This window comes from Plectropomus leopardus, chromosome 6 (assembly GCF_026936395.1).
Source record: "Plectropomus leopardus strain MGB_pleo_1.0 chromosome 6, ASM2693639v1, whole genome shotgun sequence".
NCBI lineage: Eukaryota > Metazoa > Chordata > Actinopteri > Perciformes > Serranidae > Plectropomus > Plectropomus leopardus.
Window position 1 is genome coordinate 16,604,225 of NC_142181.1, and position 25,875 is coordinate 16,630,099.

Genomic DNA, 25,875 nt, shown 5'->3' on the forward strand with positions numbered 1-25,875 from the left:
CATTCTGCTAAGTGACTATAGATTTATGGGATAACTGTGATGGAAAGCAATTGGTCGGCCCACCAACCTCCTTGTTAAACCCGAACAAATCTCCCACTGCTGGCCTCATTAGTAGTGTAATGTGAGCATGCTAAAGTGATTAGCTGTCACATTGCAAGTAGTCCTCTTGGGGGAAACCTGGTACTATTCTCAAATCGCTCATTGAGTGGTTGGAAGAAACAGAGTATAGTTCAATGTTATTGGTCAAGAAAATAATAACAAATACACAAAACAAATGCCTCCAGCAATTCTCCAACCCAGTGGCGAACAAAATATTGATTCATAAGCAACTTTGTACATAATGGGAACAAGTTGGCAGAAAGCAATAGTGTGTGACACTAATGGAAAAGAGAATGACAGGCAATAAATGGTCAGTAATTTATTGACAAGTCATGGGGATTTACCAATAATGCTCAATCAAATCAGCTTCACTCCGTCCTGTTAAAGCTCTAAGTGATAACTTAGCACAGCAGCAACACTCTGGACAAAAGGTCAAAATTTGGATCTGTAGCCTGTTACATTTTTGATTACATTTCATGCTAAATACATGCAAATTACTCTTATCAAAAAACAAGAAAAAATAAAAATAAACACATTGCTTTGTTTCCAATATTAGCAACAGTGTACCATATTTCAAAGGCAGTTCTGAAGGGTCTTAATTTACATGAACTGCAACACTGTTCAAATTATAAGTTAATATTTTACAGTGTAAGCCATCACAGAGAGCTTTTACTCATCACACAGTTTCCTAACAAGCCTGGAGTCCAAGTGGGTCTTCCCAAGAGAAAATATTGAAATTAAAATGCAGCAACTGCATGTGACAAAAATGCAATGCATAAACGGATAGCTTCCTATAATCACAGTGTTCCCACGACAAGAAATATTACTTTGATTATAGAGGAAATGGCACCTGCACTGTTATTGCTGCCTCTCTCTTGCTACAGGTATGCATAATTTATCTTCAGAAAGGGATGAAGCCCATACTATATGTATGTTTGCATTCAAATTTGGTCTTAACACCTAAGTGTGACATTCTAGAAGATGTAGGAAATTTTTAGGCTGTGGCTCCATGAAAATGAGCGATATGCTTCACCTTGAAAAATTAAGGTTCTCTCTGAAGGATCGAGTCTGATTTCAATAAGATCTGGTTGCCCCTCGTGTTACCTGAGAAACAATGTGGTTGGCTGTGTATTACATTTTACATTTTGTTTCAGCCTGTTCTCAATTCCAATTTGTCAAAAACCTCGCTTGGTCAGTGATTTTGGTGTCAGACAGCAAAGCAAACAAGCACCTTTCGTAGCGGTATGATATGTTAACAGTTGGGTTGGTGTCAGTTTATACCCTTCGTGGTGGTATGATATGCCGTCGGGCACCATCAGTTTATAGCCCTGCTAGCCAGCACTTTTCACTCCAGTATGATATGCCGAAAGTGATAATGTAATATACGGAGATAGAAAGTCCCTATAGTTTGGGTGAGAGGGGAGGTGGATGGGTCCACAAACCCTGGACTTTCACCTGAGAGCCCACTGTTTACTTTCTGTATGAATGTTAAGCTTTGATGTTTTTTTGCAAACCAAGCCACATGCTTTTATTGCCTAAACCTAACCATGCTTTTGTTGCACAAGGAAATACATATAAATACAAAGTGTTCTAAGTTGTACGTTTTTTTTTTTTTGACTGTATGCATCTAATGAGCAGAAATAACTAGCGTGTCCACTGACCAAACAACAGTATTTTACAAGTTGGGATGAGATTGGGTTTTTATTGATTTCCATTGCAAGCTTTAAAGTCATATACTGTGTATTGAGTAGAAGGAAGGAAAGAGGGGGGGTGGGGTTAAGAGTACATGCATGTGCTTTTTGTCTGCGTTCTCATGTTGTGCATCTTGTATCTCATCTTAAATGAATCACACTTGACAAAAAAAAACAGCTAGAAGTGTAAGCATTCATAATTACACCCCAAAACTAGCAAAAAATTGCACTGTAAATACAACTTCATTAGCACCTATCTGCCAAAAAATGGAGTTGATGTGTGACAGAAATTAACAAGCACACATTCTTTGTAGATAAGGATATAATGTGAGCAGTGTAATTCTACTGGAAGTGTCTTAGAGTTACATGACACAGGTTATCAACAATGGTCCCATTTAATAACGGATTATTATATAACTGACGTAAAAATAAACTGTTGTTCCGAATGATTAGACCACTGTCAACCCTTCCTATTACACTGCAGCATGTGCATGAATTGAACCGACAGAGACATGAAAGTATATTCTCTGATTAATGTGAACCACAACTTCATCTGACGTGTTTTAATCACACTTGAACTTCTGCTGATGATGATTTAAGAAGATGTCTAATCCTATCTGGACAAGGATAAAATGACGTTACTGTGGTTTCAAAGCAAATGTCTTTGTCTCAGTCTGCACTCCCCAGGGTATATGGCAAAAAAGCAGTATTTAGCATTATATGGAAGGCAGCATTTTTTGAAATTCTTTATTCTTTATCACATCCTCATCACCTCTCTATTCTGTATTTCTTTATTTAAAGCAACTGACACATTATTTAACATATAAAGTAGCAATAAATCTTCAGTCCAAACTGCACCATACAAAGACAAAATAAGCCTCGTTGTATGTCAAATGAATCACATTGCAATAGAGTAATTACCTAAAAACCTGTTTTTAGTCATATTTAACATACAATGCAAAAAAATACATCTTAAACACAGCACTCTCTCATACATAAACAACAGAACAGGTTGATTTCCACTGACCTCCAAAAAGACATATGACTGGCCCCAAAATGACATAATGCTTTGAGTTTAAACACTTCCTAAATGTCATGAAAAGTTGCTCACGCTGTTGACCTATGTAATTTTTTTGCTAAGAGTGGCCAGATTAAAGGATAAGCAGCAATAAAATAACACTATCATCAGAGCTTTGTTAACCCTGACATTTTTAAAGAAACGCTTGCCCCTCAATACAAAACTTCACCCTGTCACCCCTGACACCATTATTTGCGTAAAACGTAAAACCCCCACCAATAGGGCACTGACGAACACTGCTCCTAAAAGATCCCAATCTCCAAATTCAACACTCTCAAATCTCACCGTCGTCTCATTCTCCCTCCAATACAAATAAACTGCATCAGCGTTTTGGTGTAAAGCTGCTGCTGTAACAGCCAAAGAGCCTGTGTGAAGCTAAAACCTTAAACCTGAACAAGATTTTAATCCAAAAACAGTCCCATTTTCTCTCCTGCCTGCAGAGGGAAATGGCTTTCTGCTGAGAGAGATAAATGGAAAGGTGCTAACTCAAAGTCCCTGTGGTAAGTAGATGTGTGAGTGCTTGCACTGTTGTTGGTTTAGCCTTGTGGGTATTTCATTATCACTTTACATTATGTGTCACTTGTAAGGCAATATAAAACACGGAAAGCACATTAAGACTAGGATGTAATTGTGAGATAAAAAGTGACATGTACAAACTGTTACACACTGCATACATTGTCCTTTTTTAATGGTATGAGGGGTGACAGTTGAGTTAATTAATCATGCAGTGCTGCTTTTAAATGCATTTAATCTGTAGTGAATATACTTAAAGGTGATGCAATGTTAGAGTTGGGTATCATTTAGGTGTTGTTTTCCAATAGCGGTGCCAAAACGATACTTTTAACATGTTTCCAATGCCCAAACTGTGCCTGAACTGATACTTTTTTTTTTAAATAAAGCACAAAACATTAGTTAATGACTGGAAATAATGTCTCTTTTTATTGCAAAGCCCAATTTGAAGTTGAAATTGAGAATATTATCTCTTAATAGTTAATAGTAAAAGTACACTTAGAGATATAAATGAATTAATTCAAAACACTATTTACAAATTCACATAACTCTTTCACATAATAATAACAGCAAAATGCAGTTTTAGTTGTCTCACGAGAGACACGGCCAGACATTTCTATATGATTTGTTAAGGAGTGACTACAGTGAGAATAGCTGGTTCATCAGTCTACCTTAAGGGAGCTTGGTCAGTTTCTAATGTGGGGCTAACTTAGCTTGCTAAGAGCAGGGCTAACTGGCTTCACCGTAATCAGCAGATGGCAAGAACGACACGGGAGCTTTGCTTGGGTCTTGAGGAGTTTTCGCATTTATGTACTGACAAACTGCCCAAACTTTTCACACACTGCACTGTTGTTTAGCTTAATTCTCTCTGCTCTGGTAGCTGCAGCCTCACTGTACCCGTCACTGGCACACACTGGCTGACATACGATCTCTCTCTTTCTCTCTCAACTGCACACTCGCTGTGCACGTAACATGGCACCGAAATTAGGCACCAAAATCAGCTTCATGATTTGATCCATTAAGTCAAGGTGGTATAGGAACCAGTGACATATTGGCAGTGCTTCGATACCCAACCCTATGCAACATGTCTAATCAGGTGTTCAGAAAACCTACATAATGCATTCCAGTGTTACAGGCAACTGTACTAAACTTTCTGTTGCTACGCCATACTGAATATTGGGCTCCTGCTGTAAAGTACACCACACACTGCGGTAACAATCTAGGAAATCTTCCTCCCTGGTATGGAGTTTACAGTTAGCATTTGGAAAACACAGCTGCCGCCATTTATATGTAAATGTTTGAAGGTATTTTCTGTTTTGCCGTATCGTTTTGTAACCTGCTGAAATAATGCTACTCCATTTGTTTTGTCATTTGTTTGCATCTGCATCCTGAAGGTGCACCATGCATCAAACCGCTCCTGTTTTGTGCTGATGATGAGATGCAGGTAAAGCTGGCGTATGGCAGAAATCAGAGAGGGAAGGAGGCAGGGAGAGAGAGGTTTATATATGAATTTTGTACATCGACTATTGCTGAGTGGTAAATCTGCAGCATCCAGTTATAGCTTTGCTTCCTGCAGCCCCTGCTGTTGTACTCACTGCCTCTCTCTCTCACACATGCACACGCACGCTCCTCTGAGTTGCAACACAATTGACTTTTACAAGTCCGTGTATCACTAAATGTCAGCCAGTTTCGGTCGCTATTGTGTTTAATTTTTAAAATGGTTATAAATATCACTGCCGCTCCCTCACTTGCAACACGGTTTCTCAGTGCCAATTAACGATTATTCTGCTGTCCTGAGCCAGAAGTTTTAATCACGTTCAGTGCTGTGGTATGGATGTTTCTGACTGATGTGCTCACATGACCAAAAAAAATTAATGTTCGCAACTAAAGAAAACCATCCAATAGATTCAGCACTGATTTTTTAAGCAATGTTTTCATTGTTAAAAATGGTCCAAATATGCTGAGATCAGTGTAAAAGCATTGCTACAGTGAAATAATATCCCAAACAGGGATTCAAAATCATCACTGTTCATATTTTTCCGCTTTAAAATTCATATTCTGAAATCTATTTGATGATATAAAGGTGGCGGGCTGACTTTTATTGAATACACAAATCGACAGCAGCGCTTTTAAACAGCTGAATATGCTGCGCGGCTGACCTTCACAAACTGACGCTGGAACACTGAGAGCAAGATCTTTTGCAGAACAAATCCCAGCGGTGCTCACATTTTAGTACTGAACACTGCCCAGAAAGCATTTTTTTTCCTGAAGCTACTTCAGGGTAGTTTAATATTCACAGCTCTCCAGATGCTTTTCCTGGGTGGGCGACGGGCAGAAATGTCAACTTTTTAGCGTGACTGACACACGCATCCATCCACTGAGTAACTCCAGGGACACGCTCATCCATGCTGAAGCACCAACACGTGCTCCGTAAGTTCATATTGTCTTCACAAACACACATATTGATGAGAGGGCACAGGATCTTTCCGCAGAAATCTCTCCTGACTTGCTGAATGTGCCTGCATGTATTTGTTCAGCTGTGTGCATCATCTGCCCCGCTGTCAAGATCTTTTTGTTTTCAACCATTTAAAAGGGGAAAAGGAGTCACAAACAATACAGCACTCACAAACATAAACATGTATTGTGTATATGCATGTGTCATCTATTATTCATTCTACGATGATTTCTTTCTGAGGGACCAAAGACACCTCGCTGCACAATCCAGCTGGAGCTCAATACTCCACACATCCCACTCACTGCTCTCCCTCTTTTTTCCCCGCTGTTCCTTTTCTTCCCCTCCTCCTCAACTCTTGCCCATCATCTTCTCATCTCACATCCTCGTCCTCCTCCTCTTTTTTAATCCTTGTCTTTTCCCATTCTCCTTTGCCTCCTCTTATTCATAAAGCTGCTTATCTTGCACAGCCTCTCTCCCCTATTTTTGCTCTCCCCCTAACAGTGCAATTCAAGAAGCCACACTGACACGATAACATCACTGCTGGAGCATCTGTACCCGAAGTCCATGTCAGCGTACGCTGAACAAGTGCGTGTATGCAAATTCTGAATTATCTTTGCGAGCTGTGCTCCTCCCATGTTTCTCTCCCTTGTATAATCTATTTTTAACATTTCTTCCCCATGTTCTCACTCTATCCCTTTTCCTCATTCCCAGTGCATCTGAACCTGTCCCTGTTCCATCTTTCTCTCCTCCTCTGTTTTCTCTTACTCTCCCCGCTTCCTGTACTCCCTCTGCGCTTCCTCTCACTTTTATCTTTTCTCCCCTCCCTTTCCTTTTTTACCTCTCTATCCTCCTTACCACAGGCATTGTTCACCTTGTAATGCTCTTGTAGGACACAGCTGACATTACCACAGGTCACTCAACACTGGGGTGCGCACACACACACACACACACACACACACACACACACACACACACACACACCTTTATACAGTGGAGAGACACTCACTTCCTGCATATAGGCTCCACATGTGTTCTATCCTTTTCTTCTTTTGAGTCTGTCTCACTCACACAGCAGGAGAGCGATGTGTAAGGATCCTGCAGCGATGTGTCGGAGAACCCAGGGTCATTTTTAGATATGGAAGTGTAAGAGTGTGTTTGAGAGAGATGTCAGACAGTTTTACACAAACGCAGTAATGTATGCATGGCCACATCTAGATACATCACCGTCACATCAGCAGCCAGATGTGACATGCAGCTTAAATTGAAGTCATAGCAGAGCCCCATCAGCCCTCACGGAGCGAGCACACGTTGCATCTCCTCTACATTAAGTTTGTAATAACAGCGACAGTCTGTGTTAATTGCTGAGCCGTTGTAGCCTCCGCAAATGAAATAAACCCAGTGGTTGCTGGGAGGGACTTGTAAACGCTGCTGCAAAATGGCTACAGATGGAAGCTGTCACATCAAGTGAAAAAAAGAGAGCCATGTAACTGTTCACATGCAATGTATCAACTGGAGAGACACAGCACAACATAAATCACGTGTCTGGCTCACATCATCAGTTAAGTGATCACCAGATCATTCCTTCTGCTTCTAACGGGCTGAAAGACATCGAAATGCTGCTGTTCTGTAACAGAGCAATAAAACACACATTCACTGTCTCTCTTAAATGTGCAGAAAGTATCCAATGTTATGTCAATTAAGTGTAAAATACTGCAGCCAGCAGCTGGTGAGCTTAGCTCTGCATAAAAACTAAACATGGGGAAACTGCTTTGCAGTGAATTCCTGTACCCCGCTAAGATAAAACACCCACAAATTATAGATTTCAGATGGTCATATGTCAGTCAGGATAATAAACGCTTAATGTGCCTCAGTGACCACTATGCTTGAGTGCGCATGGGGAGAATGAAAATGTTGAATAGGAGGATACAGCAATGAACAGTGTCAAGGAGGAGGGGAAGACATGCATCGGTCATTCATCATTGTCGCGATCAAGGTGTCTTTGGCGCATCTAGCAAGCTTCACTGACTCAAATGACCAAAAGACAGAAAGATAAAGACTGCTTCCGCCGTCAAGAGAGTTGATGTTAACTCACTTTGCCACACATGATTCAAACAGGATGCCAACATCTTAAAACCTAGAAGTGCACTCAGAGGGCGCAGACCTCCGCCTAGGCCAATAGTTTAGTCCTCTATGATATGCAAATCTTCAAGCGCAACCACTATACATGTCTGGATATCTTTCCGTAATATATCTGGTGGAGTTTATTGCAGACAAGTCACATTTGGATATGAGTAAAGGCCCAAACATACCTGACATCAAAGAACTAGTAATACGAAGGCTGTCTAATACATCGCCTCGAATCATCTGTGTCCCAGCAAAAAAAATGGCACTTGAACACACCACCAAGACTACAGTAAACAACCAACTAGCACATATGTTCTGCATCTGTGTGAAAGGGAAATAGCAAGCAGGCAGTGGTAGTGTGACTGAAGACCTAAGTGATGGATTCAAGGTACTAGTTAGCCAGTTAGCACATTAACAAAAGGTCTTTAACCTGCACTTACAAACCGTTTCTGCTGAAGAGCTCTGTGGATAAAATCTTAGCTAATCTAACAAGTTTGTCTTGATTTCACACCTTCTTGACTTTAGTTTTTTGTTTGCTCTCCTCACTTCTGTTTCTCTATTTACGTGCACTGAGTTTAACTGCCAATTAAAGTTATTTTGTTCACAGTCAGGCTCCACCGATTCACAGTGCTAAATTGTCCAAAAAACAGCCAACAAGGCCAATTAGTGCCAAGGGTATAGGGACACACTGGAAAACTAGGGCAACAGACGCTGTGTTTTGCATTTTCACCTTAATTTGAGGGGGAAAAAGCAAGGTTACTATTGTTACATAATGACTGCTTTTTGTAAGAACTTACAACATATGTAGGCTACCCCAGAGGATTACTGGTACTCGCTGTTGCAGATTATGACATTTAGTCATTGTATTTCTACAGTTGCCTATGTTTGTCACAGTTTAATCTTCCTAGCATCTACTGAATTTTAAGATGTGTGGCATTTATTCTGCCAAGGCCAAATGCCCTATCCCGCAGTATTAACAAAAGTGAGAAATAATTGGAGAATACTCCCTGTGAGTGGAATCTGCCTCAAAATTTAATGGGTTCTTCCTTGGTCGATTATGCACCATTCTACCAACTTTAATAAAAATCAGGCCAGTGCTTTTTCTGTAATCCTGCTGACAAACAGACTAACATACTGAGCTGAAAATCTTACCTCCTTGCAGGAGGTAACAATGGGATATTTGAGTGACAAGCATTTGTAAGTCAGCGTCAGAAAACTTGTTGAAGTTACAGTTTATTCTCAATCTGTTTCTATCACATGAAGGTAACAAACGACAAATACCATGCAGTCTGGAGAGGCCACTGCAAAATCGTCATTGCTATCGCACACAAGAAACAGGGGGATGCCAAGGACAGAGTTATACAGTGCCAGATTGATTCAACATTTAAAACTTTCTAAAGGGTTGCAATGAAATGAATACATTCATCCTTGGTGCAACGACATATTGATCGTAATAAAGAAGATTTAGAGAAAAAAAAAAATCAAATGTCCTTTATACCTGTTCCCCTATTGCCATCTCATCCCTCCAGTGTAACAAAATATATCATTATTTTGTAATGATGAATTAGATCGCTACAGGCTAAAATCTATTTATTCCATCACTTTACCTACCCACCAGCCAATAAGCATGTCGCTCAGGCAAAAAAAAAACTGAAAAATGCAGTCTATGATCTATCCAGACTTGTTTACTTGAATGAAAACAACAACTACAGATTCTAAAAATAAGATATGGCAGGGTGGTATTCTCCTTAACTTTAGAGTAACTGAGGACACTTTATGACGTGCACTTAATAGAGCTATTTTTATTTTTCTCTGGGATTTATTTTTATAACATGCTTTTAGTTTGTGTATTTGTCTTATGTTGCATTTCTCTGGTGTGTGTGTGTGTGTGTGTGTGTGTGTGTGTGTGTGTGTGTGTGTGTGTGTGTGTGTGTGTGTGTGTGTGTGTGTGCATGTAAGAAATGGACAAGATGGCTCAAACAATCACCAGCAACCACGGAGAGACGAAATGTTTGTGTAAACAGCGTCTGGTGTCTGACATCTGCAATCATACTCATACTGTTCATGCTGGGCTGAGAGGACACAAACACACGCACACACACATGCAAACACATACAAGGTTACACAGTCAAAAGTGTATACAAAGAGATAACTATGAAAGAAGTGCCCTTGACAGCCCCTCTGGTGTTTGTGTTCCGGGACCAGAAAGACTGACTGACTGAGTGATTCACTTCTGTTGTTACAAAACGAGCATTGAAAGTGTTTGTGTCACTTTGTCATTGAAATGTAAATTTCAACTGGAGACAGTTGTCAATAATGGTGGTCCCTGCAACATCACGTAACTATCACTTTCAGGAGAAAATAATGTATTTAGTTTGCTGTCTAATCAAAACACAGAAACAGCTGAAATCAGTGTGCTATCACAGTATTTTATCTGTCCTTTTGAATATTACATATTTTATATTAGCATACCAGGATGTTGTGAATGAGTCCGCTGATGATAGATATCAAAATGCAATTACCAAACAAACCAAAAGGATTAAACAGTATCTCATGAATGGACTCTTGTTTCTTATTTTGTGTGGTTGTAGGCTATATTTGCTTTATCCCTCTCAGTATTTTCTCATTCAAAACAACACCCACCTACAGTTTGTTGATGTGGGTATGTTTTAAGCAGTGTCAGGCTGAATAAATTATCTTAGGCCAAACTGAAATTTACTTGCAATTGCAAAGTAATAATGGGAATGGAAAACCAATTAAATGTACTTAGTTAGTCAACACCACTGCACAAACAATGAATCAGTTAAACAGAACTGCTACTAGAGTAAATGACAATGTGTTGACAATTAAAGGAAACACATCTGAGCATGATGAGTGTACTTCATGATAATTATAGTCAGTGGTGATTACTATATGTGTAGTCTAAAATGCTTTTGTAAATAAGATACTTCCATTACTTGAAATGAGTCTGAATTGATACAGTGCTGTTTGCAGACTCATGAATATTTCATTAGCAATGATTGGACCAATCTTTCCGCCATTAGAGAGTGCTTTAAACTGCAGTTAAATTCTCACACCCAACTCACCAAATACTGACTAATGGTCAGTGGCCTGTCAAGTCTAAAAATAATGCTATAGAAACCCTTCTGTGTCAGTTTTATACATTCAGGGACAGCATGTAGATTTACATGCTTCTTCTCTTTTCAAAATTACATTTTAGTTTTTATAAGAAATGACACTTTCTGCCCATTAAATGCATACAATGGTTTTAAAAATAAACTTAGAAGATAGGTAAAAAACATCTTTGTGTTTAGTGTCTTAGGTTTAGGCAACAAAAGAACCTGGTATGGTTTGAAAAAAAGGGGTTAGGGTTCTGTGGCATACATCACTAGCATGGTATCCTAAACTTACTAGTACACTATGTCGACATTAAACAACTCAACTAAAGTTTGGTTTTACACTGGACACGAGCAGCGAGCTCCCAGAATGGAAGTCCAGAATTTGTTTGACTGATCCTCTTTGGGGCGGCTTTGGCTCAGGTTGTAGAGCGGATCGTCCTTTAGTTGGAAGGTTGAAGTTCGATCCTCGGCTCCTCCTGTCAACATGTCAAGTAACCTTGGGCAAGATACTGAACCTCATATTACTCCCTATGGCTGTTCCATTGGTGTGTGATTGTGAGTGTATGGTTAAAAGCTGAGTAGCAGGTGGCACCTTGTATGGTAGCCTTGGCCAGCAGTGTATGATTATGTGTGTGAATGAATGAATGTTACTTGTAGTCTGGAAGCACTTTGAATTGTCTATTGACTAGAAAAGCACTATAAAAGTGCAGGTCAATTTACCATTTACCTCCACTCCCAACGACCCGATGCTGGCTTTCTTCGTCTAAGGTAATTGTCCAGAGTGTCATCAAATGCCCCGATGCAGATCATATCATATTCTCACTTAAGGGTGCTTCTGTGCATCGCTGTCTGATGCCGGCAGGCTACTGACCAAACGCCGGTAAGTGATGACTGGGGAGTAAGACCAGGGGCCAGATGCATAAAGGATGTGAATGCACTAAAACCATGCATATGCCTTTTTCCAAACATAAACTGGAATTTATAAAGGAGGAATGTCCGTATATGTGCACTTCACACATTCTGCAGAGCAGGCGCACACAGTTGTAGCTGAGAGAGCTGCGAATGATAAGATAGGAAGGAGAGTAAATATAAGTTGAGCGATGGAAAACAATATGTTTTAAGGTTGTTTGCTAACTTCACTGATATTTGCAGCTCATACTGCATTCTGTAAAATTTCAATCAAAGGCGCATTCATAAAGTTAATCTTAAATTATTTATGAGTGAAACATTTTGGCACTTTTTTTTATTTATATTAATTTCCCTGTTAGTAATCATTTTATCTTATCATGTGGAGCATTTTGTAAATATAGTTTTTCCACACGAGTGCTATGAATGAATCATTGATCCTTCTGATGTTTAAAAATAATGACGAACAAGATTTCACTACACCAATTGTTTGTAGAAATTAGATGAATTAATGATATGCAAATACCACGTGTCAATATGCAAACAGATTATGTTTCTATGTCCTTTTATGGTGAACTGTGGGTATGGAAATGAGGCTCTTGCCTATGCGCCCAGTGTCATTATGATTTAGACTTCTAAAACACAATCAGGCATACACACGGCTTAATAAATCTGATGAAAAGAATGGGTGCGCATATTTCTGCCACTGTGCGTACACACAGTTTTAGTCGTGAATCTACAGAGTTTTATGCATCTGGTCCCAGGTTGGCCAGGAACATAACATGGCAAGGGATGATTTAAAAGTGAGCTGTTTTTGATTACATCCACTTTCAGGTATACTGGAATGTATTATACTTTTTCAGGAGATTAAATATGTTTATAACCCCAGCAGTTCTCCATTCAGCAGGGAGTTGTGTGAAATGTGACTACTTAACAGAATATGCTATTGATTACTGCTAAGAAATGTGTAAATTATTTTGGCGGAGAAAATCTCTCCAGTCTGGGGACTGGATGAGTTCAATTCTGCAGCATCAGACATCAGCCTTCTGTCCGTGACTAAAGAGATATTGCTGACCCCCCTTGTAGAAGCAAAGTCCATCCCTGAGGCTGCGGTGTTAGCTTATAACCATATCCTCCCAGCATATTATATTCTCCACCGGTATTCGATCACTGCCTCAGGCAGGCAGCAGGCAAAACAAGAGACATCTGATTGAGAAGGGAAGAGAGGAACACGAGATAAGGAGTGACTCGGGCACTAAAAGGGCGAGAAACAAACAGGAGGAGGGGATGCATTTCCTGTCGCCTGTTGTGATATTGTCAGTGGAGAGTAGTAACAAAGCAGATCGTTTAGCCAGGGTGTCTCTCTAATTGTCTTGCTGACAGCAATTAGAAGGCACTCGTTAAAGCATTGCCCTCATTAGGTTACAGAGCACGCGCGGCTGGAGAGACACTGCAAAGTGTAAAGTGTGTCTTAAACTATAGGGCAGATCCCAAAATTGGTGCACAGCCAAGGTGACTGCTGGTGGGTCACCATATGTCACACTAATTAATGAGACCAGGTCTTTGGGTGCGAGAACTCCACATTTGGCTGATTGTTTGGTTAGGTTAATGGGCTAATCAGCAGATTACTCACCTGTATTAAGTAGGCCTGGGGAGATGTGAGAGAGGCTGGTGAAGGTCCATGAGGTCCTCACCAGTCTCATCCAGTGGAAAGTGGATATCAGACCAGAGCAGTAGAATACACAGATGAGACCAATAGATAACGGGCCAGGCCAGTCCAGTTTAGTCTGCATCAGGCTGAGTCTTTTAGCAGTGCGCAATTCCAGTTCAGGCTCCACTGGGTCCTGGTTTGGGTCCACTTCAGTTTTTTCGTTATATACTGTATGAGAGTTCTGAATGGTTACAGGGTCTAGTCAAGGTTAGCTCCCGTTCGGCCCAACTTGGATCAGCTCAGTTCAGTTTAGCAGTCCTGCATTATTCCACATGGATCAATAGAGTAGAGCTATTTGGAGCCAGCTATGTTGAAAGTCCCTCATGTTTAGTTGCAGAAACAGTGAACCATTATTGAGTGTGTTAACATACAGTATGTTTATATCCAAAACCAGACCCGTCCAGACGTTTTTATGTGGGATATTATTCGATTTCTTTCTGTGCAGTCTTACATATTGTATATCCAGGTTGAGTGTGATCTGTGCATCCAATTTTTACTGTTCAGCCATTAATTTTCTGTCTGTCTCTTTTTACTATCCGCTTGGTATCTGTCCGTGCATGTTGATGCTACGCCAGATAGTGAGAAGTTCATTCATATTTTCAGTCAGTTTTTAGGAGACACATCCTCATGTCTCTACACTTCCCCTTCAAACTATCTTTGCCCATTGTATCCACCGCCACACCGATACAGATGTGGAAAATTCAGCATTCAGTGAATCGTTCCGCTAAAAGTGATTTTTGATGATCACACAGACGGCTTGATCCTGCAGCAACTGGCCAATCAACAGCCTAATCGACACTATGCCACGAGGAGGTCGTCCAATCCAGACATGAGAACCAAGATTGAAAGTAAACCAGACAGTACAAGTCTATCACCCCGTGATACTCATGGAAATAAAGTAATGGGTACAGTAAACAGGAGATACAGGAGAGGAGCTATAGGGCGTTGTTTTTCTTTAGTTATCACCAGCTGCTCCCTGGTGGTGACGTTTTCCACATCTGCCACTCAGAACAACAGCATCAGGGTTCTAGGAAACAGGAGAGCAAAAAAAAGAGAAAAGGTTTGAAAGGAGAGCATTAAAATACTGTATTAGGCAAGAAGAAAAGGACATTACTGGGAGGACTTTACTGTTCTAAAAGGGGATATTTAGAACAAGGAGGTTAAAGGACAGTTAAAACATCAGGGATGTGTAGTAAGAGAGGTTCTTAGAACAAAATATTTAAAACAGCAGAGGTCTATAAGACACAATTTAGCACCTGTGAGATCTGGAATACACCAGTTAGAAGACTAATTGACACAGACCATAAAGATTACAACTGCCCTCAACATATGTCAGTAAAGCACAATTTAATTTAAAGTAGCTTAAACTTCTGGGGTTCGGTGTCCCGAGACTACACTTCCTACCCACAGGCCCGATTTATTGCATTGCCTGAATGGATTGTTTCATTTGTTTTCATAACTTCTGCCACGAGTTAAAAGTTTAAAAAAGCCAATATTCACAGAGAAAACTTTTGTATTTTTGTGTGAGTATATTACCTCCTGAGGGAAAACAGAAGGAAATGAAATAATATGAAACTGGAGGAAGTAAAGGTTCAAATGTCATGTTTTTTTTTTCCTTGACTTTGCAGTTACATCAAATTTGTCATAGAGCCAGACAAATGAAAAGGACACGGCAAAGAATTTGGTCTTTTTGTTCAGTTTAAATGAAGTGTCTGACATATTATCCATTGACTTTTTACAAAGCAAACTTTTTATTCGTATGTGCCTCAATCAGACTCTTTTTTAACATCTGTTTGTTTTCTTCTGTGTGTGAGAGTGCTGTGTAGTCGGGAGATACGACAAATGCCTGCATAAACGACGTCTGCTGACAAGGGAAAGCAAAGACGTGCGATAGTTTGGTGATCGATGAAGCCATGCTCGCTGTGGCAGTATATTGCCGCAGCTGTTATTTGTAATGTGTATGTTTGTCAAGAGAACATTTTTTAACTGTACTTGTCAGGAGGAATATTTCTTAACTGCATTTATGTACAGCCAGTGCTTATTGTGTCAGTTTAAGAATGAAGCAGAGTCTTCTTAATGCCTCTGTCTGTACTCATCCATCGCAACCACAGCACATCACCACTGTCTTCTCCTCCATCATCCTCCACTTCTCTTCCCTCCTCTCCTCCATCACCCTTTGCACCATGCAGATGGATGAAGGAGATGGGGTGATGCAGAGAGGAAAGAGGAGGGGGAGGCGGTGCGTGGAGACGATAACCCAGTGCGAGTGTTGAGGAGATGGATAGAGAAGACATAAGGAATAAAAAATAACTACACAGACAAAGGTGTTATAAATTGACAGCAGACGGGGGAAGGAGAAGTAATGCAGGATTAAAGAGAAACAATATGTGCAAACAGAGCATTAGAAAAAGAATGTGCCAGCAGAAAAGAGACTGTGGGAGAGCAGGGAAGAGAGAATGAGTATTGAAAATAAATACAATTAGGAGAATCAAGGAAAAAAAGAGAGGATAAAAAAACAAGTGTGATGTATCATTAAGAAGAAAAAAATCAAAACAAGGGAAGAATACTGAGAGGGATTAAAGAAACCTAGGACGAATTAAACAAAGAAGCTGGTATCTACCGAGATAATCAATAGAGACAGAAAGAGGGAGACCTGGAAAGAGGAAGAGGCAAAGTTTAAATGGCAATAAAAAAAATTAAAATAAGGATCAGTTCACCCACATGACAAAAATCAGATGGGTTCAACTTGCTCAGATTTTGAGATACTCGTCCCTGAGATTCCTGCCTCAAGCTCAATAAAATAAAGGTGAATGTTATTGTTTGTGTTACTCATAACATAGAGAAGATAACAATTTCAATGACAAAAATCTACATTTTTTTCATAACCAGTGTTGGTACACTGTAAAATCTGACAAGCTGATTTTACTTTACATTTTTTTTAAGAAACAATCTAGGAGAAAATCAATAACTGAAGATAAGGTTATCCAAAAAAATACTCTTATTCTTATTTTCATTATTTGCTGTGTTTTATACAAAGAAGAATTATATGATTTCAACACCACATTTATTTTGTGAGGGTCGGACAAAATTTGACTGGAATTGTCTTTAAGTGTTAAAATCTGTGTTGCAATGCAATTTTTCTATGTTGTGAGCACCTTAGATGGAATTTCCTTTTGCTTCATTGTATTCGGATGGGGGCAGAAATATCAAGCATTGATATCTCAAAATGTCAGCACACGTAACCACAAGAAGAAAGTCACAAAAATGTGATTTTTGTCATTTGTGTGAACTGACGTGACCACGAAACAAGAAAATCCAAAAAGAGAGGTCAGATGGCAACATGTAACACAGGAGTGAGGCAGTAGTAGGCACATGGGGATGGGGGGGGTGAACTGTAGGAAGGCTGAAGGAAAAAATCCAGGGAGTGCTCAAGTTTTAAGTGGCAGTCATTACTCTTTGTTTGTAGTGTTGGCGCGCTCTCTTTGTGAGGCTAAGAGGCCTTCAGATCTTAAAGTCTCTCCATTCGACACTATGAGGCCGCCTGTCGTCTGCTGCTGGAGGCGTCCAAGAGAGTAAGAGAGAGAGAGAGAGTGGAGATGGAGAAGGAAACAGAGCCAGAAACAGCAAAGAAGTGAGAGAGAGAGAGAGAGAGAGCGAGAGAGAGAGATGGAGAGAAACAGTGAGAACCACAGAAAAACACTGACACAGATGCAGCAAAACAGCCCACAGAGGGGAGGGGGAGGGGGGCAAAAATGTCAGGAGAGTCAGAAAGCTGGTGAAGAAGAAAGATGAGAGAAAGTGACAGAGAGAGCTTGAGAAACACAGCAGGAGGGGGGGAGAGAGAGAGAGAGAGAGAGAGGGAGAATCTGGGAGATGAATTCAGAGAGACAGACGGCAGTGAAGAATGAGGCCGGGCATACGGGATGACACTGAAAGGAGTGATGATAGATTAAAATACGTGGAGGACAGACAGGCTACAGGGTCATGGATCGGCCATGGGGAGAACACACACTTGCACTTCACACACACACAGTTGCACACACATCCTTGTGCTATGCCTGACTATTTTCTATCTGTCCTAACCTTGTGGGAGCATTTGCACCGGCTCAAGGCAGTTAAACCTTGTACGCAAATGAATGCACAGACCTGCAGGGATTTGGTAGCTGAGCTCAGACACACACAAACACTTGTTTTCGTCACTATGAGGACGTTGTATTGACTTACATCCATTACCCGAAGGCTTGCCCTAAAATGAATATAAATGCAAGTCTTAACACCTTAAAATTAATGGTTTACCTTATGGGGATTTTTTTTTTTCTCCACAATATTGTTAATACATCACACACACACACACACACAGTGTTTGGTTGCCTGTTCTTGAACTTGTAGCACTTTGCTCGGCATAATCATAAAATATTTGTGTCAAGCATATAATTACTGATAATCTTAATAGAAAATTCCTCACTTTGGGTTCAAGAGCTACTTCTGATGCGGAATCCACGTGCAGCATCCTTTCACAAGCTAGATCTCAATTTCTGAGGTGAAACTCTGAGTGCTTACAATGCACTTTACTATGTATTTGTTCACTGATTTATCTCTCAAGCTATCTGAACTAGGGTCAGACTTTTTTAAGTCTATGTTAATAAGATAAAAAATACACACATACATACCCACATATGCCTTATCTGTGTTTGTATACACGCCTGATTCCATTCTGGTATGACTGTATTGTGAATGATGAATAGGTTTGGTACCATTCACGTTTAAACGGATACTGGTATTAGATCCTGGACTTGTAATTTGATGCTAGTACCTAATATCACATAACTGTAGTACTTTTTTGTACAAGCTGCAGGGATGATGCAGTAGACTACAATGGATTTCTGCCCTTTTTCTAATCACACATAGAGCCAATCTTCTGTCTCTGTCTGCTTGTGTGTGTGTGCGTGCATGCATGTGTGTCTGTTTGTCTGGCAGTGATACTATTAATAAAATAGGTAACAACATGTATCAATGAATTTAATGTGAATCGGTATTCTGTAGTACCAAAGTAATTTGGCCGGCGCCCTTAAAAGTACCGATTTTGGAACCTAACCCTAATGTTTGGGGACAAAATCCACAGTTCTTTCCCTGTGCAAAAAAAGGCAATAACAGGTTCAGCAGAGGCAATGATGAGCTGAACCAGATATTATGAGTACGTCCTTAAGCTGTCTCTTTCGAAGGATATTCCTGGTGTCTGCATGCTGAGCCAAGGCAGAGGAATACAGTAGAAACACAAAGTCAGAATTTCATACTTAAATGAAGATAGATTCACAATTCTGGAAGATGCACACTTGATCTGTCTAACTCAGGCTGCTGAAAACTGATATTAACTTCGGTTAAACTTTGGAATGCATTTTTGCTGAGTAAGGAATTACTCAACTTTGTCTCCTACTGCATTTCCTACAATTTGTTTATAAAGGGATGCCTTTAGCACTAATGGGAATACTTACAAAAAAACAACATATTTTTTTGATACAAGTCTATTGTGTTAAAATGCTTTAAAATATATGAACTTATCTGAGGTGAAATGCCAATTTCTTATTATGTAACTCGTGGCAGTAAAAAAAAAATCTAAGCACTTTAAAAAGCATTATTTAACAAATGTGAAAACAAATTCAAAATTATGTATCCAGTTCATGCATAGTATGAATGTGAACAAAACAGTCTATGAAAAGCAAACAAACAAAAGGAGAACTATCACCCACAATGTGCCTATTTTTTCATGTTGGGTTACATATTTGACAACCGCAGGCCTTTAATGGGGCCTCTCTGTGTATCTGTCAGTTGCTCTGTTCCTCAGGCGCTCTGACTCACTGCGGCTCTCTCTCTGATCAGATCAATGTTGCCTTTCTCTGCAATGCAGCAACCAGTGAAACACATCACAGACACAGCTACACCCTGAGAAACCCCAACAGCCTCCGTACAGACACATGAGTATTATCCCTCATCGTAGGTTGCCCTCAAAGTGCCAACAATCCTGGAATCAAAGAGCAGGAAACAAAGAACACAAAGACCAGCGGTAACTTTTTCCTCCTGGGTGAAGTGTCAAAATGAAAACTCTAATAATTGCTTTGTTTGTCTGTCTTGTCGCAGTGTGGATTACTCTTTGGAAGCTCCTTTGAGTGACACACTTCAGTCAGTGAAGGTTGAGGTGAGGTTAACGTTGGTAATTGGGCCTTAAGGGGGAATGTTTGAGTTTGTGCATATGGTTGCACCTCAAGGGTACAAAAAAGTAAAATTCTAGTTAGAGCCCTAATGAGCACTTCTCACCTCCTCTGTTTTGTAACTCCATTTTGGCCATCAACCTCTCCGAACAACAAACCTCCCCTCATATAACTTTAGAAGTGAGAAAAACAGCAAGAAAACAACTTGTTTTAATATGATGTCTGAAACCAGTCAACCCTTTGAAAGCTGGATCGACATGACTTTTCTTGCGCTGCATCCAGAACCCTTTCACAAGTATGAAGTAAAAGCAAGTCTTAAGTAAAGTAAATATATACAAATATGTGAAATATATATATATATATATATATATATATATATATATATATATATATATATATATATATATATATATATATATATATATATATATATATATATATGTATATCAACCTTTGAATGCTCAGAAACGTGGCAACTTGGCACACAAATTGCATGAAATTATTAGATTTAAATTTCATTTCATTTACATTTTCAATTACATTTACTTCCTCTTTTTTTTTAAAAAAAAAAAAATACTTTTTTACTTTACCTTTTTTGTTTCGGGCGGGGTGTTTTTGTTTGTTTTGTTTTTATTCTCACTTGTTGCATGTTTTATTTTTTTAGATATTTTTTGTGCTTTTTCTTTCTAAGTTGCTCATTTCCTTCTTTCCATGTTTTTGAAAGAAGTCAATCCAGTATCCAAGGTTTCAAAGGGTTAATATCCAGAATAGCATATTAATTAGTATGGCACTTGACACAATCAAAATCTTTCTCTTTTTTTCTTACAAAAATAATTACAGACTGTAATGTGAGCCTATTTAATTTGTTCTAAACGTCTGACTGTCTACCGATCCATCAGAGTTCACAAAGGTGAAAACTTTCCCTGAACTTGCTGGCTAAGCTGCTGCGCTCTGCACAGATCTCTCGTCTCCTCCCCGCTATCAACGTGAGACTCAATGACACCTCATTTCAACCCATTCAGAGAGGCCAATTGAATGACATATCAGCCGCTGATAAAGTATTTCGACTCAGCTGTTTAAGCCACTCATGTGAAATGGTGTCTCCATTTATTCGTTCTAATGAAACCCCCATTTCCTGAGTGGATTAGTGTTAAAGGGGAAGTGCACTGGAGTGGGCTTAGTAAAGGGAAAATCTACCCGAAAAGAAAATTCACATGCTCTTGTGGATTTCCATTATTATAGCACTATTGAGCATTTCAGGCAATCTTTGTGAGCGTGTGCAAGTCACTTTAGAAGTTTAAATCGAGAGAAGCGGGCCTGATTACATAAAATGTAGGTTTTATCTAATAGACTCTGCTGTTAATGACTCAGTTACATAATTTTCCATCAGTGTCTTGCATGTTGAGGAAGAAGTATATCATCATATCATATTTGCAAAGCACAGTGCTTTTACTGCCATGCTTAATGTTGTAGATGCACAATGACAAATCTAAATAAATGATGATATTTTGATTCTATAAAAACTCTCTGTACCTCTCTCTGTCTTACCAACTGTGTACCAGCTTTCTGACGGATATTTTCTGTCAGTAGTCCCGGTATAAAAACTAAAAATACTTAATTCAACTGGGTACAGGAGGGTGATCCCGCAGGCAAGAGAGGCGAGAGATCAAGAGACAGTGATTGAAAGCCTAAAGCTCAACTAGTACTAGTAGTACTGGAGCTGGAAATTAACCAACTTTAGTGTAGCCAATTGGGTTGTAACTGTGCTCAATTTTAGCCTGTCACTCACACTGATTGGAACATCTTCAGAAAAAAGTTTTTGGTATGAGCACAGGCTTGGGATTTCTACTTTTCAGGTGTCAGAGAGGTTTCATCCCAAATATTTGGTATGAAGTTCAAGGTCATCTAGCCTTCTTTTGATGTGGAAGTCTCTTAATAACAAATCATACAAACATTTTATTCATTTTTGTTTGTTTGTTTTCCCTTTTCTTCCTTTTTTTTGCATTTCTAATCACTGTAAAGCCAAGTTAGGCAATGTTGAATGAAGTGGCATATGGCAGTGTCTACTATGAAACATTGTGATAGACAAAGTCATCGTTTTGGGGAGGGTTGTTGATCAACCACCTGAGCCCAAGCCTCAAAATGCCAGTTTTATGCATTACAGTAGAACAGTTGTCAGGACTGCGGACAGACACAAGGACTGAGTGCTGTGGGGTGTGAGTGAGTGTGTGTGTTTTGAGAGTGTGAGTGACAGAGAGAGGGGAGGACGAGGTGGATTATTGCACGCAATGTTTTGTGAGTTATTAATAACTTAAGCTACTTGGGACACTGCTTTGTCACTTCTTGTGAATGTAACAGTGAATTTAAAAAGAAGAGGAAGAAAAGGAAAAATGGCAGTCAGATATGAGCAGATATTGATCAGTGACAGTGGCATATCTCCACAATGGCGGTGACAGATTTAGTCACTAATAAAGGTATCACTTTGCTTGCAGCCTACAGTTTATCTGTTAGATATATTAGAATTATCACTTTTTAAGCATGTGATTAATGCCATTAGCATCACTGTAAACACGCGCCCTGTTGCTGGTGAGTATGGGCGGATGACTGGGAGCTTTTGAATCACAATGGTGGGCTTAATAGTTGATGACTGACTGCCATTGGTAATGGACCACAACGTCCATGACCCAAACCGGGTGACGACCTTTGTATATACTTTGTATAAGTGAACTTAATAGCACTTGCTGAGTGCATTTACCATTTACGTGCTACTGGTATGCCCCTTACCCCCAACACTCTGCTTTTACTGGTTGTGCTGATAACTCTCTCCACTATCACAACCCTCTTTTCTTACAGCTTATAAAATAATAATAGTTGCCTTGTGCATTATGTACACTATATCCCCTCAGAGTTCTATGTGTCTGCCGGATTATGCCATGTTACCCCTGGAGGGGTTTGACTATGCTTCTGTTGAATCTAAAGTAAGTTCCTTGGATTTATGCTGAGAACACCCCGGGGGGCAAAATCTGAACTGTGAGTGTATACAGCTATCTAAACAGTCATACATACATTGTAGTAAAGGTTTAACTTCATAAAGAAAGTCCGATAACAGCTTACAATGATGCTAAAATCTACTTCTGTGACCCTGAATCCTATTTTGTTTTTTTGTTTTCACAAAAACATTAAATCATTTAATCTGATGTGTGATGGTTGTAGCTTTTTTAGTATTGTCCAGAGACTTAACAGTATTTTTTTACATCCTGTAACATTTTTTGTTTGACCAAGGCCAACTCTTTTTAAAGAGAGTAAAAAATTACACATTGTAACTTCTTATGACGGCATTATTTATAAAAGTGAAAGCCAGTGCTTTGGATTTCTTCCAGTCTGGTATTGAACTTTAGCCAACCTTCAATGGCTTTTCTCTTGTGCTGAAGTAACTTTACTTTTTCACTCTTTAGTGCCAGGGTTGTGTCGTTCCTAATGGCAAACAAGCCTTATCGGGGTGCTTGAAGTCTAATAGTTTGTAGCACCCTAATGGAGGACACACAAGGAACGCCAACCGGAATAATGTTAGCTGAGGTACGATGGGTGATCCCATCTGCATTACCAAATCCCTCTTTCCTCTAACTCCATCTCACAAAGAGTTCTTTAGCCATGGACACAGTGTCACTATGCACGAGGAAAAAGGCCCAAAAATTGTCATTGCTTGCAGCAAAGTCGTAGTATCTTGTACAATGCAAAATGAACACAATTTCCTCATCTTCCTACCTACAGTGTGTCTGCCATTATTCAGAAATGACGCTTGAAAATTGGCAAGAGCAGAAAACAAAAATGAATGAGCTTCAAAGTGATATCATATGTTATTTTAACTACACTTTATGGAGGTAAATTCAAGATTTTTTGTTTCATGTGAAAAGAATAAAACTTTGTTATACAGAGCAAGAGACGCTGTGACCTGATGTGTCAACAACTGTAGCGAGTTAACTAAGACTTCAGATGCGATCTTAGCTCCACAGACAGAACACGGTGTTTCCCTCTTTGTCTCTCTTACTAGTATCTTCCAACTGCACAAGGATGGCATCTCGGTTATTCATTCTTTCGTTCACACTCACTCAGTTTCTCACTGTTCCACTCTCCATTATTATCTTGCTCAATTTCACACCCTCAATTGCACATTGTCTATGTCTCATCCTCCATCTCTTGCTGTTGGACTGTTTTTTGAGTGTGTGTGTGTGCGTGTGTACTCTTTGGTAATTCCCTGCTCTTCCTCCGTCAACTTCTTTTTGTCATTGTTTCCATCTCTCTGAAATGCTTCCTCCTTGCTCTGCTGCTTGCCTTCTCTATGTCTATCTCCCTATCTGTCTCTTCACTACCTGCCAGTTCCTTGGGGGAGGTGGGCTCTTTGGCGACAGATGGTGGTCTGCTTTTCATCTCAATGGCGACCCTGGAAGAGAAGCGGGCCTTGGTGGGTGAGAGCAACTCTTCATTGGCCAAGGAGTCAGTCCTTGCCATTATACTCCGTCCACTGCTCTCCTCCTCAACCAATGCCACAGTGTCTCTCAGAGTGTTGCTAGGCGACATGGCCCTGGACGGCGCCAGCGCTTGGTCGTCCTGACTGTCAGGCATTTTTGAGGCAGAGCGAGGGAGAACTTGGACTTGTCCTCCTCCTCCTTGTCCGTTGCTCTGGGGTCTTGGCGCAGTCGCAGCAATGGCTGCTTTCCCGTGGCCTGCCCCTTGGTGGCTGTAAACCTTGTATCGTATCATTAAGATGATAATGAAAACCAGCACAGAGGCAACAATAATCCCTCCAATGATGATGATCATTGTGCCACCCAGGAAGTGGCTGTGCAATGCTTGGCACTGGCTGAACTCTGTGTCTGTGGTAAAAGAAAGACAGCCCAGAGGACGGGTTGCAGTCAGAGATGTGATGACATCATCAAACACGGCCAGGACACAAAGATCGTAGTTGCGTCCAGCGGCGAGGTCCCGCACCAGGAAGTCATTACTGCTGGATGGAATCATCCTGCCAAAGTAAAGATAAAAGAAACAAAGATAGTAGGTCACGTTATTAACAACTTTAAACTAATTAATACATTTAAATCAAACAAACATTGAATGGATCCATGAGTTTTGACAAAGTTTCTATTACCAAGAGTTTTTTTTTAATACTATTTGGTATTAATTATAGGAAAAATAACAACATCATTCAATAAATACACTACTAATTAATCAATTCACATTAACTGCTACCTCCATTAAGAGTCTTTTACTGTAGTCAGTGTACAGTAAATCAGGTGATCATGCAAAAATGGCTAATTTGTTGACAGTTGAGCATACCATTCAATTGTTGAGAAAAAGTAAAGTGAAAAAAAAAAGTAAGTAAAAGTTTGTCGGGTTAAAATTGAGCTCTTTTTTCCCACCAAGATGCCAATTGTCCATGAAATTTGCCCCATATACATACATACATATTTTTTTTATTACTTATCGAAAGGAACAAAGGTTTGTAACACAAGTTACCCAAATTAAGATACACAAACGTAAATGCATAAACACCTACGCGAATGAATCTTGGCAGACAAGTTTCACATAGAAACATTAATACCTTGAATAGATGGTTAAATCAAATGCCTGAATGAATAAAAAGTGATGTCAGACTCGAGGCTCATTTATACTCCCTTTATGTACAAAGACATATTTGTTAATTTCAAACAGATGCAGCAGCATTGTAGATGGCAGTGGTCTGTGAATCCATTAAATACAATTCAACATGTGGATGCAAAAATTCATTTCTATATATTACCGATTCGTCTGTTCCACCAATGTTTTTATCCTGTTCTAAGACTGTCTCACTTAAACAGCGCTGTACTGCCCCCACGATTTCTAGTAGTACAACTCCTTTTTGTCAGTATCCATAAGGTTTCAGAAAATGTGCTCAAATAGGGACAAAATGAGCGCAGAGTCCAGATAGAAGGTTCTGTC

At 39.8% G+C, this 25,875-nt stretch overlaps 1 protein-coding gene across 4 annotated transcripts in view; it reads right to left on the reverse strand.

The window, feature by feature from the left end:
• The window catches only part of LOC121943434 (leucine-rich repeat and fibronectin type III domain-containing protein 1-like protein), a 218,139-nt gene that overhangs the window by 2,510 nt on the left and 189,754 nt on the right, over window positions 1-25,875 (reverse strand). The window contains exons 9-11 of one of the 4 annotated variants that reach the window (XM_088078885.1): window positions 24,270-24,919; window positions 17,147-17,244; window positions 13,616-14,720 (exon numbers count right to left, since the gene is read on the reverse strand). In XM_088078885.1, coding sequence (XP_087935011.1) covers window positions 17,195-17,244; window positions 24,270-24,919 — 700 coding nt within the window. In that variant the 3' untranslated portion in view covers window positions 13,616-14,720; window positions 17,147-17,194. Of the gene's footprint in view, window positions 1-13,615; window positions 14,721-17,146; window positions 17,248-23,966; window positions 24,920-25,875 lie in introns of those variants that run through there. The other 3 variants (XM_088078884.1, XM_042486956.2, XM_042486957.2) reach the window with 3 other exon arrangements.